Below are 15,358 nucleotides of genomic sequence, written 5' to 3' on the forward strand. Positions count from 1 at the left end.
TGGGGGAACTGCTCAATCATTAATACTCTGCAGAAACTGTTAGTATTTAACTTGAAGCATCAAAATATTTATCCTGAATTTGCAAAGTATTAATCCCTATGCAATGATCTCTATTTATGACTGAACAAATCAATCCATTAATTGTCCCCGCACAATTTTTTTTTTTGAATTGTCCCCGCACAACTGGGGACCATTAAATAAACAATCCCCTCATAAATACTTATCAGTTATCCCCGCAAAAAATTTCTTTTTTTTTTTTGGATTGTCCCCGCACAACTAGGGACCATTAAATAAACAATCCCGTCACCCAATGATAAATATTTCTCAGACATAATGATAAATACTTTATGCTATATGGATAAATATTTTATGTTACATGGATAAAAATTTCTCATACATAATTGCAACTTTCAGTAAAACATCAATAATAAATATTTTTCAGACATAATGATAAATATTTTATGTTACATGGATAAATATTTCTCAGACATAATTGCAACTTACAGTAAAATATTTCTCAGGCATAATGATAAATACTTTATGTTACATGGATAAATAATTTATGTTACATGAATAAATACGTCTCAAACATAATTGCAACTTACAGTAAAACGTTTGTCACAATGATAAATACTTCTCAGATATAATGGTAATACTTGTCAGAACAATGATAAATACTTTCTTGAACTTTGTTCTTAAACTTGTCAATAAGTAATGTTTAATCAAATCAAGATATTAATATGTCAGGGACAGTGATAAATATTTCTCAGATATAAGGATAAATACTTGTCAGAACAATGATAAATACTTTCTTGAACATCAATAAACAGATAAATAATTGTTAGCGGGAATTGTTATTAAAGGAAAGTATAATTAATGCGGGAATTGTTATTAGATGACAGTATAATTAATGCGAGGATTGTTAATAAAAGGGCAGTATAATTAATGCGGGGATAAATGAAAATTCTTAGCGGAATTAGTTGAGGGATAAAAGATAGTTAAGGAAGTTAATTTGGAGAGAGATAGTGCGGAGATAAATGGGGGGACAGGGGTGGGGAGATTATTATAATTATTTTTTTTTTTTTTTTCTTTTAATAAAAAAATCGGTCCTAGGCAGGGCCGTTTATTTTAGACCAGACGATCCAATTAGGTTGGCCTTTCTTTTTATCTTTATTAAAATTGGATAGTTACGCAACTACTTGGTTACTTGCGGATCTTTTAACCGTTGCATCTAGAAAAGACAGCCTTATAAAATGAAAATTTTCCAATTTTGTCCAAAAGAAGATAATGACAAATATCAAATCTTTTTCTGTCGACGGTTACTGTTGCGATAAATATGATAAAAAGAATTCCGTACAATTGGAAGGGAATCATTCTCAATTTAGAAAAAGAAGGAAAAGAAGGAACTATAACACTGGTCGGTCTCTTTTTAAGATTCTTTGACATTAGCTCAAGATTAAGACTGCATCGGGTCCTTTTCTCATGAAACGAATGGATATCTTTATACTGATAAAAAGTTTGATATGATCAGGATGCCATGTGTAAAGTTCTATGTAGGAACCAAGCAAAGAATCTAATATTTATATCACAGTAATTGATCTTTGAGCACCTCTGCACCTACTATTATTACAACACCGATACAAAGTTACAAACGCACACACAGAGAGATGAACCACCAAGGGCATGGAGACCATTCGCACTGGAGAGCTGATTCTGATCATGTAAATTATTATTTAGTTTCCCAAAAATGGATTGATTATGTAATAGTTCTTTCAACTTTGGGAGCTAAAACATAACATAATTGAAGGAGGTGTTTGTGCAAATGTGCAGGAGAAATGGGTGAAGAGCAGTGATGGTACAATACACATATCAGCCAAGGCAATGAACATAATTTGGGGCAATGATCCCAGGTTCTGGCAATGGGTTGATCTTCCTGTATCTGAATCATGGTACTCAAATTGAAACTCTATGCTTGCAATTTTTTTATTAAATTTATCCATAGTTACAAAAATAGTTCCTAGTGGGAACTATATTATACGAACAAGTAATCCCCACTTCATTACCATATTTTAATTTGTAGCTTCAGAGTTGGTGCAGAGTTAGTTCAGGTGAACTGGATTGAAGTAAGGGGGTTGCTAGACTTAGCCAATTTCAAACTCTCTCAACCAACAAGGTATGAAATAATTTACGTGATCAAGTTCAAGGCTGATTCATTTGGGTGGGGCCAGGCACCGATCTCTTTTGAGACCGGCATGTCGAACACAAGCAAGCAAAGGAAGAGTATCTCGCTAAAACCATACAGAGAGGAGTACGACAAATGGCACGAGCTGAGTGGTGGATGCGTGGAGATAAAGCCTGACATGGCAGGGTACTTACAGTTTGGTATGTTGGAGGTGGATACACAGTGGTGGAAAGGTGGTATGGTGTTTGAAGGTGTCAAAATTCAACCCGTAATTAATTAATTAATTAATAGTTCAGCTTAAGAGGTCTCATCTCAATAAAAGAAAGTCTGCTTGTTCTGCATGAATAATTAATGAAATTGGGTTTTATCCCATGGGTTTGGACCCTAAACTGTCCGATCTATCTTAAGATTCGTGCAAGCGATATAAAACTTAATAAATTTAAACTGTCCCATGAATTTAAACCGTCTGATTGGCTTTTACTGTTAATATAGTTATGTTTTTTAGTACTGCTTGTTTTACTATACTTTCTCTACGAGTCTTTACTTGGGAACTATTTGCTCATCTCAACAGAGATGTACGCCTTTTTATTTTTAATTTGAAGAAGATAAAGAGAAATGCTAACGGCAAACTTTGATTTATGTTTGGAAGGAAGTTTGTCCGTGAATAATTTTTAATCTTGTTCTTTCCATTTTTTTTTTTGGTGAGGAAAAATGGAGTTCTTGACCCCATTTGATTATATTAAGTCACAAAAGTTTTGTAACCACATGAAAACAAAGAAAAGTGACTCAAAACAGTTGAGTCTGGTAAATGAGTAAAAGTAACAAGGAAGAAGAGTAAAGAAAAAATCAGAATGAAACAAGCAAAAACCAGAAATCAAGTGAAGCTATCCTAAGGTTAACAAAAGAAATAAATTGGAGGTAAAGCCGTTCAAATAGCTGCTGACATGTAGTTCCATTGTGTACTGATCTCTTCAGTCAGTGTCGTGTTGTTCTTTTCTATACCCCTGAAAACTCTTGAACACCTCCCTCTCCGCAATATGAATTGTGTGATCAGTAAAATTGATTTCTCCCTCTTTGCATAAAACTGATCAGTCAGTGTCGTGTCGTGTCGTGTTGTTCTTTTCTTTACCAGGTGAGTGAGAAAAGCAGAGCATGTGATATACTCTCTGATTTGTATGATGAACACTGTAAGTGCACGTTTGGGCATATCATTAAATGCAATACCACTTCTGTCATGCATTTCAAGAACAGAAATTCAAAAATTTATACAGGGGTTTAACTGAAAGTTTCCCTTGTGAGACCCATCTCCACATAATTTCATCCTTTTGGTTTATGCAAGATATGCTCCTTCTTAATTGCATAATCTCAGTCCATTCTTGTAGTAAAACCCCATTTAACTGGCTAATGGAAAACATCCCTCCCCTTGGGACATAAGCACCTCCTGTAACAAAATATCAGCATCAGTACATATTGTAGAAATATTGAGAATAACATACAGTCCCGAAATTTTTATTTATACCATCTTAAAAAAAATTAAAGCAAATAACTATGATTTTTGAGAAATTCTATTTTTACCACGTCCGCATTTTGAAACTGCGGATAGAAATTGAGTGTCCGCGATTTCAAACTGCAGTTACACTCTTTGCTTCTTTTTTTTTTTTTGGAGATATCACCCCATTGTTTAATCAAATGAGACATAATATAATTATATAAGTTTTACCTCACAATTTAGTAGTTTGATTAAAAAAGACAGACAAAAATGTGCTGACACATAAAGGCTTACCAAATTTTCTATTCGTGTGTAGAGATTCAATTGAATGGGCGGACACCAATGGGGTTTCAATTGGAAAAAAGGAAGAAGAATGTGTCAGAAAACTGCGGACACTTAATTTCTGTCTGCAGTTTCAAACTGCGCTGCAAACTATGGATGTGGTCAAAATGAAATTTCTCAGAAATTGTTATTATTAACGGTATAATAAAAATTTCGGCATACAGTCGAAGCACACTGTTAATGCAAAATGTCTTTCCGAAATCTAATATTATATCATATTTTTTTAGGGATGTATGAAATGCCGCCCACAAATTGTTCTTTCCATTTAATGCATATGTTAAGTCTGAGATTCCTTTTGTCTTGTTTCTTCTCCGGCATATTGCTTGCACCACGATTCCACGAATAGTTTCAGGATAAATGTTTCTGTTGGCGGCTTGTTCCGTTTGTCAATTCTGCTTAATGTCAAAATTTTATACTACCGCTACTAGTAAATTAAATTACTAGATTTAGTCGATGTGCCTACTAATTTTTTTTTTTTGCACTGCATAATTAATATGAAGGAAGACAAAAATGTTACATTGCTTTAAAAGTTGCATTAAATCTTACTAAGGCACATTAAATTTGTTTCTTTTAAGTAAAAAATGAAAAGTGTGTACCAGACCCTTTAATAAAAAAAAAAAGGTATGCATTGATATATAATATATGAGGAGGGATCAAGTTACAACAATTTTTGAGTTACAACAAGTTACCACAACCATTTTTTACATTTTCAGAGTCCAAATTGTCGATCCAAACCATTCAACATGATCTCCACAATAAAATGTGCTTCCATATCAAATTTTATATTTTTTGAAATTTTTTTACTGTTTATTAAGATGAGTACAAAATTCAATGGTCTGAATTTTACTAGTTTTTATACCCATTTTAATAAATAGTAAAAAAATTTCAAAAATGTAAAATTTGGTCGCCAAGCACATTTTATTGTAGAGATCATATCTAACGGTTTGGATCGACGATTTGGACTTTGAAAATGTAAAAAATAGTTGTGATAACTTGTTGTAACTCAAAAGTTGTTGTAACTTGATCCCTCCTCATAATATATATGATATAACAAATAATGTGTGATGGACTGATGGTTAAAATACTTGAAAACTTAAAACTCTTTTTATGAAATATTAATTTAGACATAATAATCTTATTAACACCTGCTATGGCCCTCACTTGATGTGCTCTTCTGAATGGAATATTGTCCAGCTTGCTAGAAAAAAATGAATATGGAAGAGGTTGAAATTCTTTTGGTCATTTTCGAATAGTATAATATCTTCGTTTTAAAATGATTTTTTATTCTTTGAATGTATAAATCCACTAGTAATTTAGATGTAAAGTTCATGCCTTTACATTCCTCCAATATTCTCACTTCTTTCAGTTTTATATAGTAGCTGGCTGTATATATAGGCGTTTACAGACAGGGGTGGATCTACTGTAGCACAGGGGGGTCAACTGCCCTCTGCTGGATTTTCAAAAGTAGTGCTAAAAATCTGCTTTTCGGACCTCTGCCCCTCCCTGGAATTCAAATTGCCTCCCTGTAGCCCATTCTGGAATTTTAATAGACGGAACGGAGCCCATATAAACTCTGAGCGAAACAAATTAGCGGAGCCCAAATAGGCACTGATTCCAAATAACGACAATTAGTTGAACCAAAATGTTTTTATTTTTTTTATTTGTTTTGAATTCAAAGGCAGAGGCTGTCAAGTTGAACCAAAATGTTGATTTCAAATTTCCTATAAATGTTAAATTGTTGATTTTTTTTCAAGTAATTTAGGATTTTTATTATATTGATTGGTATTTTTTTTGTTATGTTGAATTGTACCCGATAAGCTATTTGCATCCGATTATTGCTCCGCTCTGACAAAAATCCTGCGTCCGCCCCTGTTTACAGAATGTTGTTTCTGAGCAGAAGACATCAATCTATCAGGTTGAAGTAGTCTGTGACGGCTGAACACACTATTTATATAATATAAAATGCATCTATTTAATATAAAATTTTATTTTAGAGAGTTAAACTAAAGAACTTTTTCCGAAAAAATTATCCGAGACTTTTCGAAAGCATAAGTTTGCAAAAAGTTTTAGTATAATAGTATAGGCAGTTTATACTCTTTGAGTTAAAAAAAAAAAAAGCAGAACACAGCAAATAACTCTATCCCTATGCCTAAGTTTAATGTCAACAATTCCAACATACCAACCAAAAATCCTCTTGCATCAAATCTTTATAAAACCAGAGTTAACTGCACATCAGCATGTAAAATAGATGTAGTACTCTAAAGATGAATTTATGGTGAAACTGGTTTAAAAATTATTCTTCTAACCAAAATTTGGCATACTGAAAAAAAATGTTATACATTGTAAAAAATCAACCAATGATCATTTATAAGAACAAACATTAATTACAGCAGTTATAAAAACATCAACCAATTAACGATTGTTTATAAGAACAAACATTACAGCAATCATAAAAACATCAACCAATGATCGTTTATAAGAACAAACATTATATTACAGCAATCAGAAAAACAACCCCAAAAAAAAAACCGTGTAAAACATTTATTCTTTTTACTATTTTATGAAGGTCATTATAAGCTTATACTTCAAAATTGAAGGCCAGATTTACGCAAAACACCCCAGTTTTTTCAGGGACAAACGGTAATGACGACTTCCTCTATTACCAGTCCTCCCTTCCACCTTCCGCTCCACACCTCGTAAAGTCCAAATTTTAGTTCCTCATCCCGGTTTTGGAAGCTGAATTTCAAGGCTTTTGGATCTTGCGGTGCCAAGAAAGTTACTCCGTAACTATTCTGGCTGAGATTTACACTCGTCCAAGTTGGCCTCCCATTTTTGCCAATCTTCGTCATGATGTAAATTGGGTTCTCATTCCACCCAAATGCATCTGGATTCAGTTTCAGTTTAAACTGTAATGCGTAGTCTGTGTTTGGTTTCAATGATTTCAGATTGTATGATCCGTTAACCTCTAGCCAACACACCTGTACCAGCTCAGCTGTGCCTCTGTAATTAAATTAATTTCAGATATCTTTATTATTAATCTCAATACCGAACAGCGTATTGGTTTAAATATAACTTCAGAAATATAATGACATTGTGGAATGGGACTGATTTTGTTCTTAGTTTTGTTTTAAAATAGAAATGAAATAATTAATTTACCCAGATAATAAGCGCCAGTAGCGTGCGTCGTTTCCCCAAATGATGTCAAGAGCTCGAGGCTTGAGTGTGACCTTATTATCTTTCTCCTGTCAGTGTAAAAGATTAAACATGGGGATTAAGAAAACAATTGCATATATCACAATTGTTTTGAAAGAGTTCATAATAGTTTGTTCTAACAATATATTTGACATGAGTATTTCTTTAAACAATTATCCTAATATTGTACAAACAAATAAATAGTTAGCCTGTAGTATTTTTACATTCTTTATCTTGAAACTCATTCATTCATTAAAATCTAACAAAAGGAAAAGAAAAATAAAAAGAAGGAATAATATTAAATTGCGGCTGATTATACTATTCATAGTTACCTGAATATGTTGAGCTTTGTCAGGAATTTCTGACCCTTTGTGATGAGGATATGACATTTTTTTTAATTACTAAGAAATAGAGTAGAAAAGTTTCTCGATTGATTGAAATATAGAACTATTAATGCAAGAAGAGAATAAATTTTATGACCGATGGTTATGAAAGGTTATGACATAGTTGTCTCCTTTTTATAAGGATATAAAGGAGAGTCGCAGACGCAAGGAATAAAACAGGGTGGCTGAATAGTTACATGGAATCGAACTTTTTGCGAGAGGTGCATGCAAAAATAAAGACTGCCGCATGAGGAAAAACAATATTTAATCTCTCTAGAAAAATTTTATGTGGATATATGTAAACAAAATCGTATATATATAACTTTGGTTTGGATACGCATAAAATGAACGGATGAACTCGTGCGGATGCTAGACAATTTGGAAACGCCTTCATTTATTGAAAGGTTATCAAAATACATTTTGCTAGTACATATTTCATGTAATATGAGTATGAAGAAAAAGTTATGTTTTGGCATATTACAACAACAGTTTTTTTTTGTTAATATTTCAAATTAGAAATTAGAAAATTTTAATTGCTAATCTTGTTCGAGATGTTACTTGTTCACCAAAATAAATAAAATTTCGAAGTTTATTTGATGTGGTCGAGATTGATGCACCAAATAAATAACACTTTTTTTTTGGCGCTTAGTACTAATCAAATTATTACTACAATAATATTTTTATGTCATTTGCTGTCACACTCCAGAACTACGTACAAGCATAGTTACAAATGAATTATTCGAGTTGAGTTTAGTGATGTCAAAAATTTGTGATTCAGGAATAATTCGGGTATAATTCGGGAATGATTCGGAATTATCCGGATCAGAGATATCAGTCCTGCAAGAGAGCAAACAAAAAAAATGTTCTAGAAAAAATTCAGGAAAAATTCGCGAAAATTTATAAAATCCAGAAAAAATCGTAAAATTCGCTAATTATTCGGGTTTAATTGAGTCAAAGTTCGGTCAACCGAATAATTCATCGTTCGATTCGACATCACCAAATAAACGAATTATTCAGATTTAATTCGAATTTAATTCGCAAATCTTATGATTATGTGTACAAGCAGTCAAGCACATGTACTGTCATTTGCTGTCTTTTTGTTTACAATTTTACATACATACCAAAATACTATCTGTACCCTTTTAAAACCAACCTAGAAGTTACAAATGACTGAATTAAATCTTATAGTTTTCAATATCTTGATTTATTTTGAAACTTAATAAAAAAAATGAAAATAAAAACTTAAGTAATTATGATTATAATTATATTTTTTTTAGTAAAAATTGGTGCTCAAGTCACCAAACTGTTTAACATGTATTAGAAATTCTCCATTCAAATTTTAAATATGCAACTTCTCACATGAAAGACATTGTCTTTCTCAGTAGATTAAAAATTAATTCTCAATTATAATTATAATGAAATTCTAAGTTCTATAAAAAGTGAGATATTACATTCTTCCCCAATAAATTTAAGATAGGTCAATATATCACTTTTATTCTTTCAAGATAAACATGGAACTTTTGAATACCTTAACTAACCTAGTAATTCTCAATGTCTTAATTTATATTTACAATGAAAACCTAATTAAGTTTTTCAAATTTTGAGATGTTGCATTAGCCTTTCTCTCACATCTAACAACATTAACAATTCACATATATAACTAATTCATTTCAAATTACTAAAAAGAATTTACTTTTATCATTTCAAATTATATAACTAATTCATTAATGCAATAAATAATATTGTCATGAACTCATGATATTTATTACATTTTCGGAAGTATATCTCTCAGAATAATATATATAAACATGAGATAATTATCTGTATGAAAACATCCTTTTTTATCATATCCATGATGAATGGCCAAATAGAAGACACCAATTTTAATTAATTTAAAATGAATTTAGCAGAAAAGGTAATAAATTGAATAAATTTGTTATTTGTTTCAAATTAGAAGGGTAAAATACTTAATTTCAATAAATATAAAAGATATAAATAAAATTCTTCTAAATTTTAAGAAGTATTTGTGAGATGGTCCTGGCAGCCCACCGAAAGAAAAGAAAAAAGGTAAAAGAATAAAAGAGATCGAGTCATTATATATCTTAATATCTTTGAATGAAACCAACGGAGGCCCGAACACGCCAAGCAAAGCATCTTTGTACGGTGGAAGTTTTGAAACCGGGGGCGGACGCAGAATTTCTGTTAGGAAAGGATAGAAATCAAATTCAAATAACTTATAGGGTTCAAACTCATTAACTAATCAGATATTAAATAAAACAACAATCAACATAATAAAAAACAATAAAAATAACATATTCTTACATAATAAAAATAACAAAATAATATCATTTTACATATTTAAAAACAACAAAGTTGATCTGGATCCATAAGTTTCTATAAAATTTATATAAAAAATACATAATTTTTCATTAACAATGCTTTTGAACTAGTCTGGTGAGATTTTTAGTTCTAAGGAGAGACAATGATATCGAACTTGTATTTTTCTACTAAATTTCAAAATCTAGTGGAGGACGGTTGTCCCTCTCTGGCTCAAGGTGGGTCCGCCCCTGTTTGAACCGCAAAAGTATTTTCCGTGGAGTTGCTTTGCCTTTTTTATTTATTCCGGAAAAGGAAATATTGATAACAGTAGAATGAATTCCAAACGCGGTGGCTGTTGATGTATGTTTTCACCTTTTTTTTTTTTCATCTTTGAAAGATTCGATTATATAAATGATATATGCACCAATGAATGCAGGGAACAAGCAGAAATTAAATTAACCAAATCCATGAGACAAAAATTGGAGGGTTGGGCTCTTGGAGAAATTTATGTAAAACTTCAAATTATGCTCCTAAATGGTTTCAATTAATGCTTAATTATAATCAGGCAAAATTTTCGTGATATTAATAGTCCATACTGCATTAAATTGTATACTAAGAAAATCAAAGCCCTAAATGGAAAGAGTTTAAAAGATAATCACTAATGTATTAGCTGCCTAATCTCAAATTCTCAATATTTTCTTTCTAAATTAACAATATCTTTTTATTTTCTCCGGATGGTTAAAAGTACCATTATCAGTCGAAAATTCATGTTAGAGGCTAGATCACTTTGTTCTATGAATTCATCCTTTCAAGTTTCAACGCTATTTTTAATTTTTTTCACACATTTTAGAATGCATACTTATCTATTGTACCGATGAACATATATCTATAGGATCTATACATGTCTATTTCAGTTAAGAAATAACCGATGATAGATGTCATACAATTTTGATCAAGTCAAAACACATTTTTGACAATTATCAACAGCTGCCTAAGTCTTTCAAGTTTTCCGGGGAAATGGATGATGCAACCTTGAGGTGTTCGGCAATCATTTTTTCTAACTCAATTTGGGTTGGTATTCCCATCCATTTCATAGTTCAAATTGGGGAGAAATAAATAAGAGGATTCAAATGCTTTTATTTATAATTTTCTAATAACAAAATTTCTAAAATGTATATGTTAAAATAAAATTATTAAGTGTGATCTATATTATTTTCATTACATGAACATGAAATATTATTATTTTTTAATTTTGATTTTATATAAATCAATAATATAAAAAATTAATGTCCATAATTTATTTATATCGGTGTGTTTTTTACAAGCTCTTGATACTAATCAAAACAATATTGAAATGCCGTGATCTTTTATATCTCTACAGACAAAATAATATATATTATATCTAACAATTTTATTTTGACATTTAAGTTTTAAATTTTAAGCTATTATAGTTGTAACAATGAAAGCATGACTAGTGTTATCAGAACCAGACCGGAACAGTGGGTTAAACGGAAAATACCGCTCAAAATAAGGGTAACTGGTCTGGTTTTATTATAAAACCAACAAACCAGACCATTAAAAAAAAACGGTTCAAAACATTTTCATTCACGGAGTACATTTCTCTTTCTTTCTTTGATCATCTTGCCTTTTGTTCACTGGTACCGTCAACAAGGAAGCAACACGAATCATGCTGAATTATACGACATAATTGGTCTGATTTCTTACTATTTTTCTCAATTCTCTAATCTTCACTGCACATAGCCATTGCACGGCTCAACCTCAACACCTCAAGGCTGCACGTTCTCGAGGCATAAGTTTGAAGCGAAATCACTAAAGAATCTGTCAAGATCGAATAGTGTAAGTAATCTCATGTAATCAAATTGATAGAACACTGAAAAAGTTAATATTTGAGTTGATTTTATTAAATAAATCAATGCATTTAAGGTGTTTGATGAAATGCCCAAATCAAATTGTTTTTCTACAAGTATAAATTCTTATACCTGTTGGCATCATCAGGGATCTAGACCCGTGATGAATTTCTGGGTGTTTATGCCGACATTTGAATTATCATACTTTGGTACTAGGTTTAGGGAGATCTATGTTTACAAATTTAAAAAGTAAACTAATCAGGAGTGAAATTGTTAATTTTTCAAAGATAGCTTGTGCATAGTCAGATTGGAGTTGATGCATGTTATTGGTGGAATACAAACTTATAGTATTGGTTGGAAAATAAAATTACCAGAGTTTTGTACTGAGAAAATACACGTTGACATTCTTTATAGCTATTAACTAACTTCTCATTAATCAACACATGAGGGACATTATAAATTATTCAACCAAACGCAAAGGATTGAAGAATAAGAAAAACAAATTAAAGATCAAAACCAGCATAAAAAAGGTTTCTTCTTTAACACTTTGATTGATTCAAGTTTGAACATGTATGTAATTTCAATAAGAATAGTTTTAGTTGTATCTCATTCAAAAACATTAATTTCCTCAACAATGTCAATGTCAATGACGTGTACTCCTATTGTGATTATAAGAGCTTGTATGCAAACATTCGGAACTTAGAATGGTTGTTTTGTAAAATATGGCATTCTTGATTTTAACGTAAAAGTGCTGACTCTCTCATAAAGGCGTCATTATAATTCATTAATCTTAGTCATTTTGCCTTCTATATTTAAAGGCTAACACAATTAACTTATTATTAATTGTAAATTAATTTATAATATGTGTTGTTATATAAAATAAGTTCAGAATATTTATAAATAAAATAATTTTCAGTATGAAAAAATTGTAAAAAAAAAATACATATTTGTATTTTATTTCATGAAAATTAAAAATTGTTAATTATCAATTTGATAATTTATTTTTCGGTATAATTGGATAACAAGTTTATGAGAAATAGCATCGTAATATAATAATTAATAAGTTATGTTATTGTTTTATTATTTTATTATTTATATTAATAATTAGGGATCGACTAACAGTCCCCCTACTTCAGTCCCCTATCTGTCCCCCGCACTAAAAGACAAAAAAATAGTTAAAACGTGATAACTACCACCAAAGAGCAAGATTAATGCTATTTTATTAATAGTCAAAACGTATAGTATTCATACCTACGAATTTATAGTATTCATACTTATTATCAGAATCATTCGTCATATGTAAACACAAGCTGGAGGGGACCAGTAACGACCAGGGGGACCGCTGACGTCTTGTGACAGCCTGGATTGGGGATCGCAATCGTCTGAAAGCGACATTTGCCAAGATTGGGGACCACTACAGTGAATCTATATATTATTCATATCTAAATAAAGAAGTATTCATATCTAAACAAATGAAGTATTCATACTGACAATTACGAAGTATTCATACATGTTTGAAATAATTTATACAATTCAAAATTCAAAATCAGATTTATCTCTCTCACCCCACCTCTTCCAAGAAGTATTCATACTGACAATTACGAAGTATTCATACATGTTCGAAATAATTTATACAATTCAAAATTCATTGTCAAATTCATCTCTCTCACCCACCTCTTCCAAGAAGTATTCATATCTAACATGAAGTATGCATATCTAACAAATGAAGTATTAATATCTAACTAATGAAGTACTCAATATCTAACAAATGAAATATTCATATATATAACTATTCATATCTAACTAATGAAGTACTCAATATCTAACAAATGAAATATTCATATATATAACTATTCATATCTAACTAATGAAGTATTCACACATGACACTAACAATATTCACATCTGACACTAATAATATTCACACCTGCCCAGATTGGGACCAAGAAATATTCTCAACAGACTAGTATGCATATTTAAAACAATGAAGTATTCATATCTAACTAAAGAATTATTCATACTGACGATTACGAAGTATTCATACATGTTCGAAATAATTTATACAATTCAAAATTTAAAGTCAGATTCATCTCTCTCATCCTACCTCTTCCAAGAAGTATTCATATGTAACATGAAGTATGCATATCTAACAACTGAAGTATCCATATGTTGCACTGTGACAATCTTCGCTGGGCTAGCATGGACCCCCTCCAATGGTGCACCACGCTCTCCCCGCCGAATCTTGACGGTGCACCATGCTCTCCTCGTCGGATCTCGACGGTGCACCACGGTCTCCACGTCGGATCTCGACGGTGCACCACGCTCTCCTCGCCGGATCTCGACGGTGCACCACGCTCTCCTCACCGGATCTCGACGGTGCACCACGCTCTCCTCGCCGGATCTCGACGGTGTACCACGCTCGCCTCGCCGGATCTTGACCGCCATCACAACTGTCGGCGTGGATAGATGGTGGTGAGCAGTAGAGGAGAAGAACAGGGTGAGTTTTGAGTTATGTTGAATTTTTTTTTTCCTTTCTAAGAGAAGATTGAAAAGGATGGGTTTTGACCACGTGAGGGAACAAAAAAGGAAGATTGTTAGAGGGACAGATAGGGTACAGATTCAAGGGGACAACATCTTTACTCTAATAATTATTAATAAAAATAATTGTATTGATATGAAGTATTTTAGAAAAATAGGATTCCCGCGACTTTTTTTACAGTACAACCGAATACGTATTTCAGCACATTTATATAATTCTTCACATGCATACCGATGAGTATAGATTCCCACAAATTAAATTGTAGGTTCTCAAATTCAAAAATTCTCATCCCGCACAATCCCGTGACAATCGAAGAGATAAGTAATACACCAATACACATTTAGCTATATTATCAACGCACAATTTAAGTATTGCACCAATACATATTTAGCTATAGTGTTATTAATGCACACTTATTCAATTTTTTTTATATAAAAAATTGACTAAAAATAAGCTTGTTTAAAAAAGTGAGAAATTAAAAACTACATATAATATTTTATTCATGTTAAAAGGTGAATTGGGTCTTGGCCTCAATTCTCAATTCCTATATGATTTCATTCCCTCTATCAAAATGGGTCCTTGATCGCATTATTCAGATTTGTCGGAATTTTTTATTGGGTAATTAAGACCGATGGAACGGGGGTGGTATATCTCTGTTGAATTGGCAAACTGTATGCCTATCAAGAAGATGGGGTGGTTTGGGAGTGCCGAATCTAGAGATTAGAAACTTGTCATTGTTGCTACGATGGTGGATGAAACCATATGCAAACAGTGGCTGCCTTTGGTCAGTCATAGCAACACGAATCAGAGGCATAGAGCATGCTGATCAAACTTTTATATGCATGTGTCAATTGTGGCTCATTTTCTTTTGGCAACATTTGATCAAGATCAAATCCATTTTTCATTGGAGCACGAATTGGGAAATAGGTGATGGAAAAACCATATTGTTTTGTACGATAACTGGGATGAGCATATACTTTGCTAATTCGGTTTACAAAATTATGATCTCCGGTGGAAAGGTAAAGTGGGGATACAAATTGATTTG

The 15,358-nt window shown here is 31.8% G+C and overlaps 1 protein-coding gene and 1 long non-coding RNA gene across 2 annotated transcripts; both read left to right on the forward strand.

Annotated features, from left to right (window-relative positions):
• The first annotated feature begins 1,543 nt into the window (after positions 1-1,543).
• On the forward strand, positions 1,544-2,649 carry LOC144569864 (uncharacterized protein PHLOEM PROTEIN 2-LIKE A4-like). Its single transcript, XM_078320337.1, has 3 exons — positions 1,544-1,721; positions 1,831-1,949; positions 2,081-2,649. Exons 1-3 carry the CDS (start codon positions 1,668-1,670, stop codon positions 2,460-2,462), a joined length of 555 nt encoding a protein of 184 aa, XP_078176463.1. The 5' UTR covers positions 1,544-1,667; the 3' UTR covers positions 2,463-2,649.
• Positions 2,650-6,111: 3,462 nt separating this feature from the next.
• Positions 6,112-7,660, forward strand: LOC144569855 (uncharacterized). Its single transcript, XR_013516165.1, has 3 exons — positions 6,112-6,405; positions 6,520-7,257; positions 7,534-7,660. It is a non-coding gene; the product is annotated as an uncharacterized LOC144569855 (long non-coding RNA).
• The last annotated feature ends 7,698 nt before the right edge of the window (positions 7,661-15,358 follow it).

The sequence above is a fragment of the Carex rostrata genome, chromosome 18 (genome assembly GCF_964058835.1).
Source record: "Carex rostrata chromosome 18, lpCarRost1.2, whole genome shotgun sequence".
In the NCBI taxonomy this organism is placed as follows: domain Eukaryota; kingdom Viridiplantae; phylum Streptophyta; class Magnoliopsida; order Poales; family Cyperaceae; genus Carex; species Carex rostrata.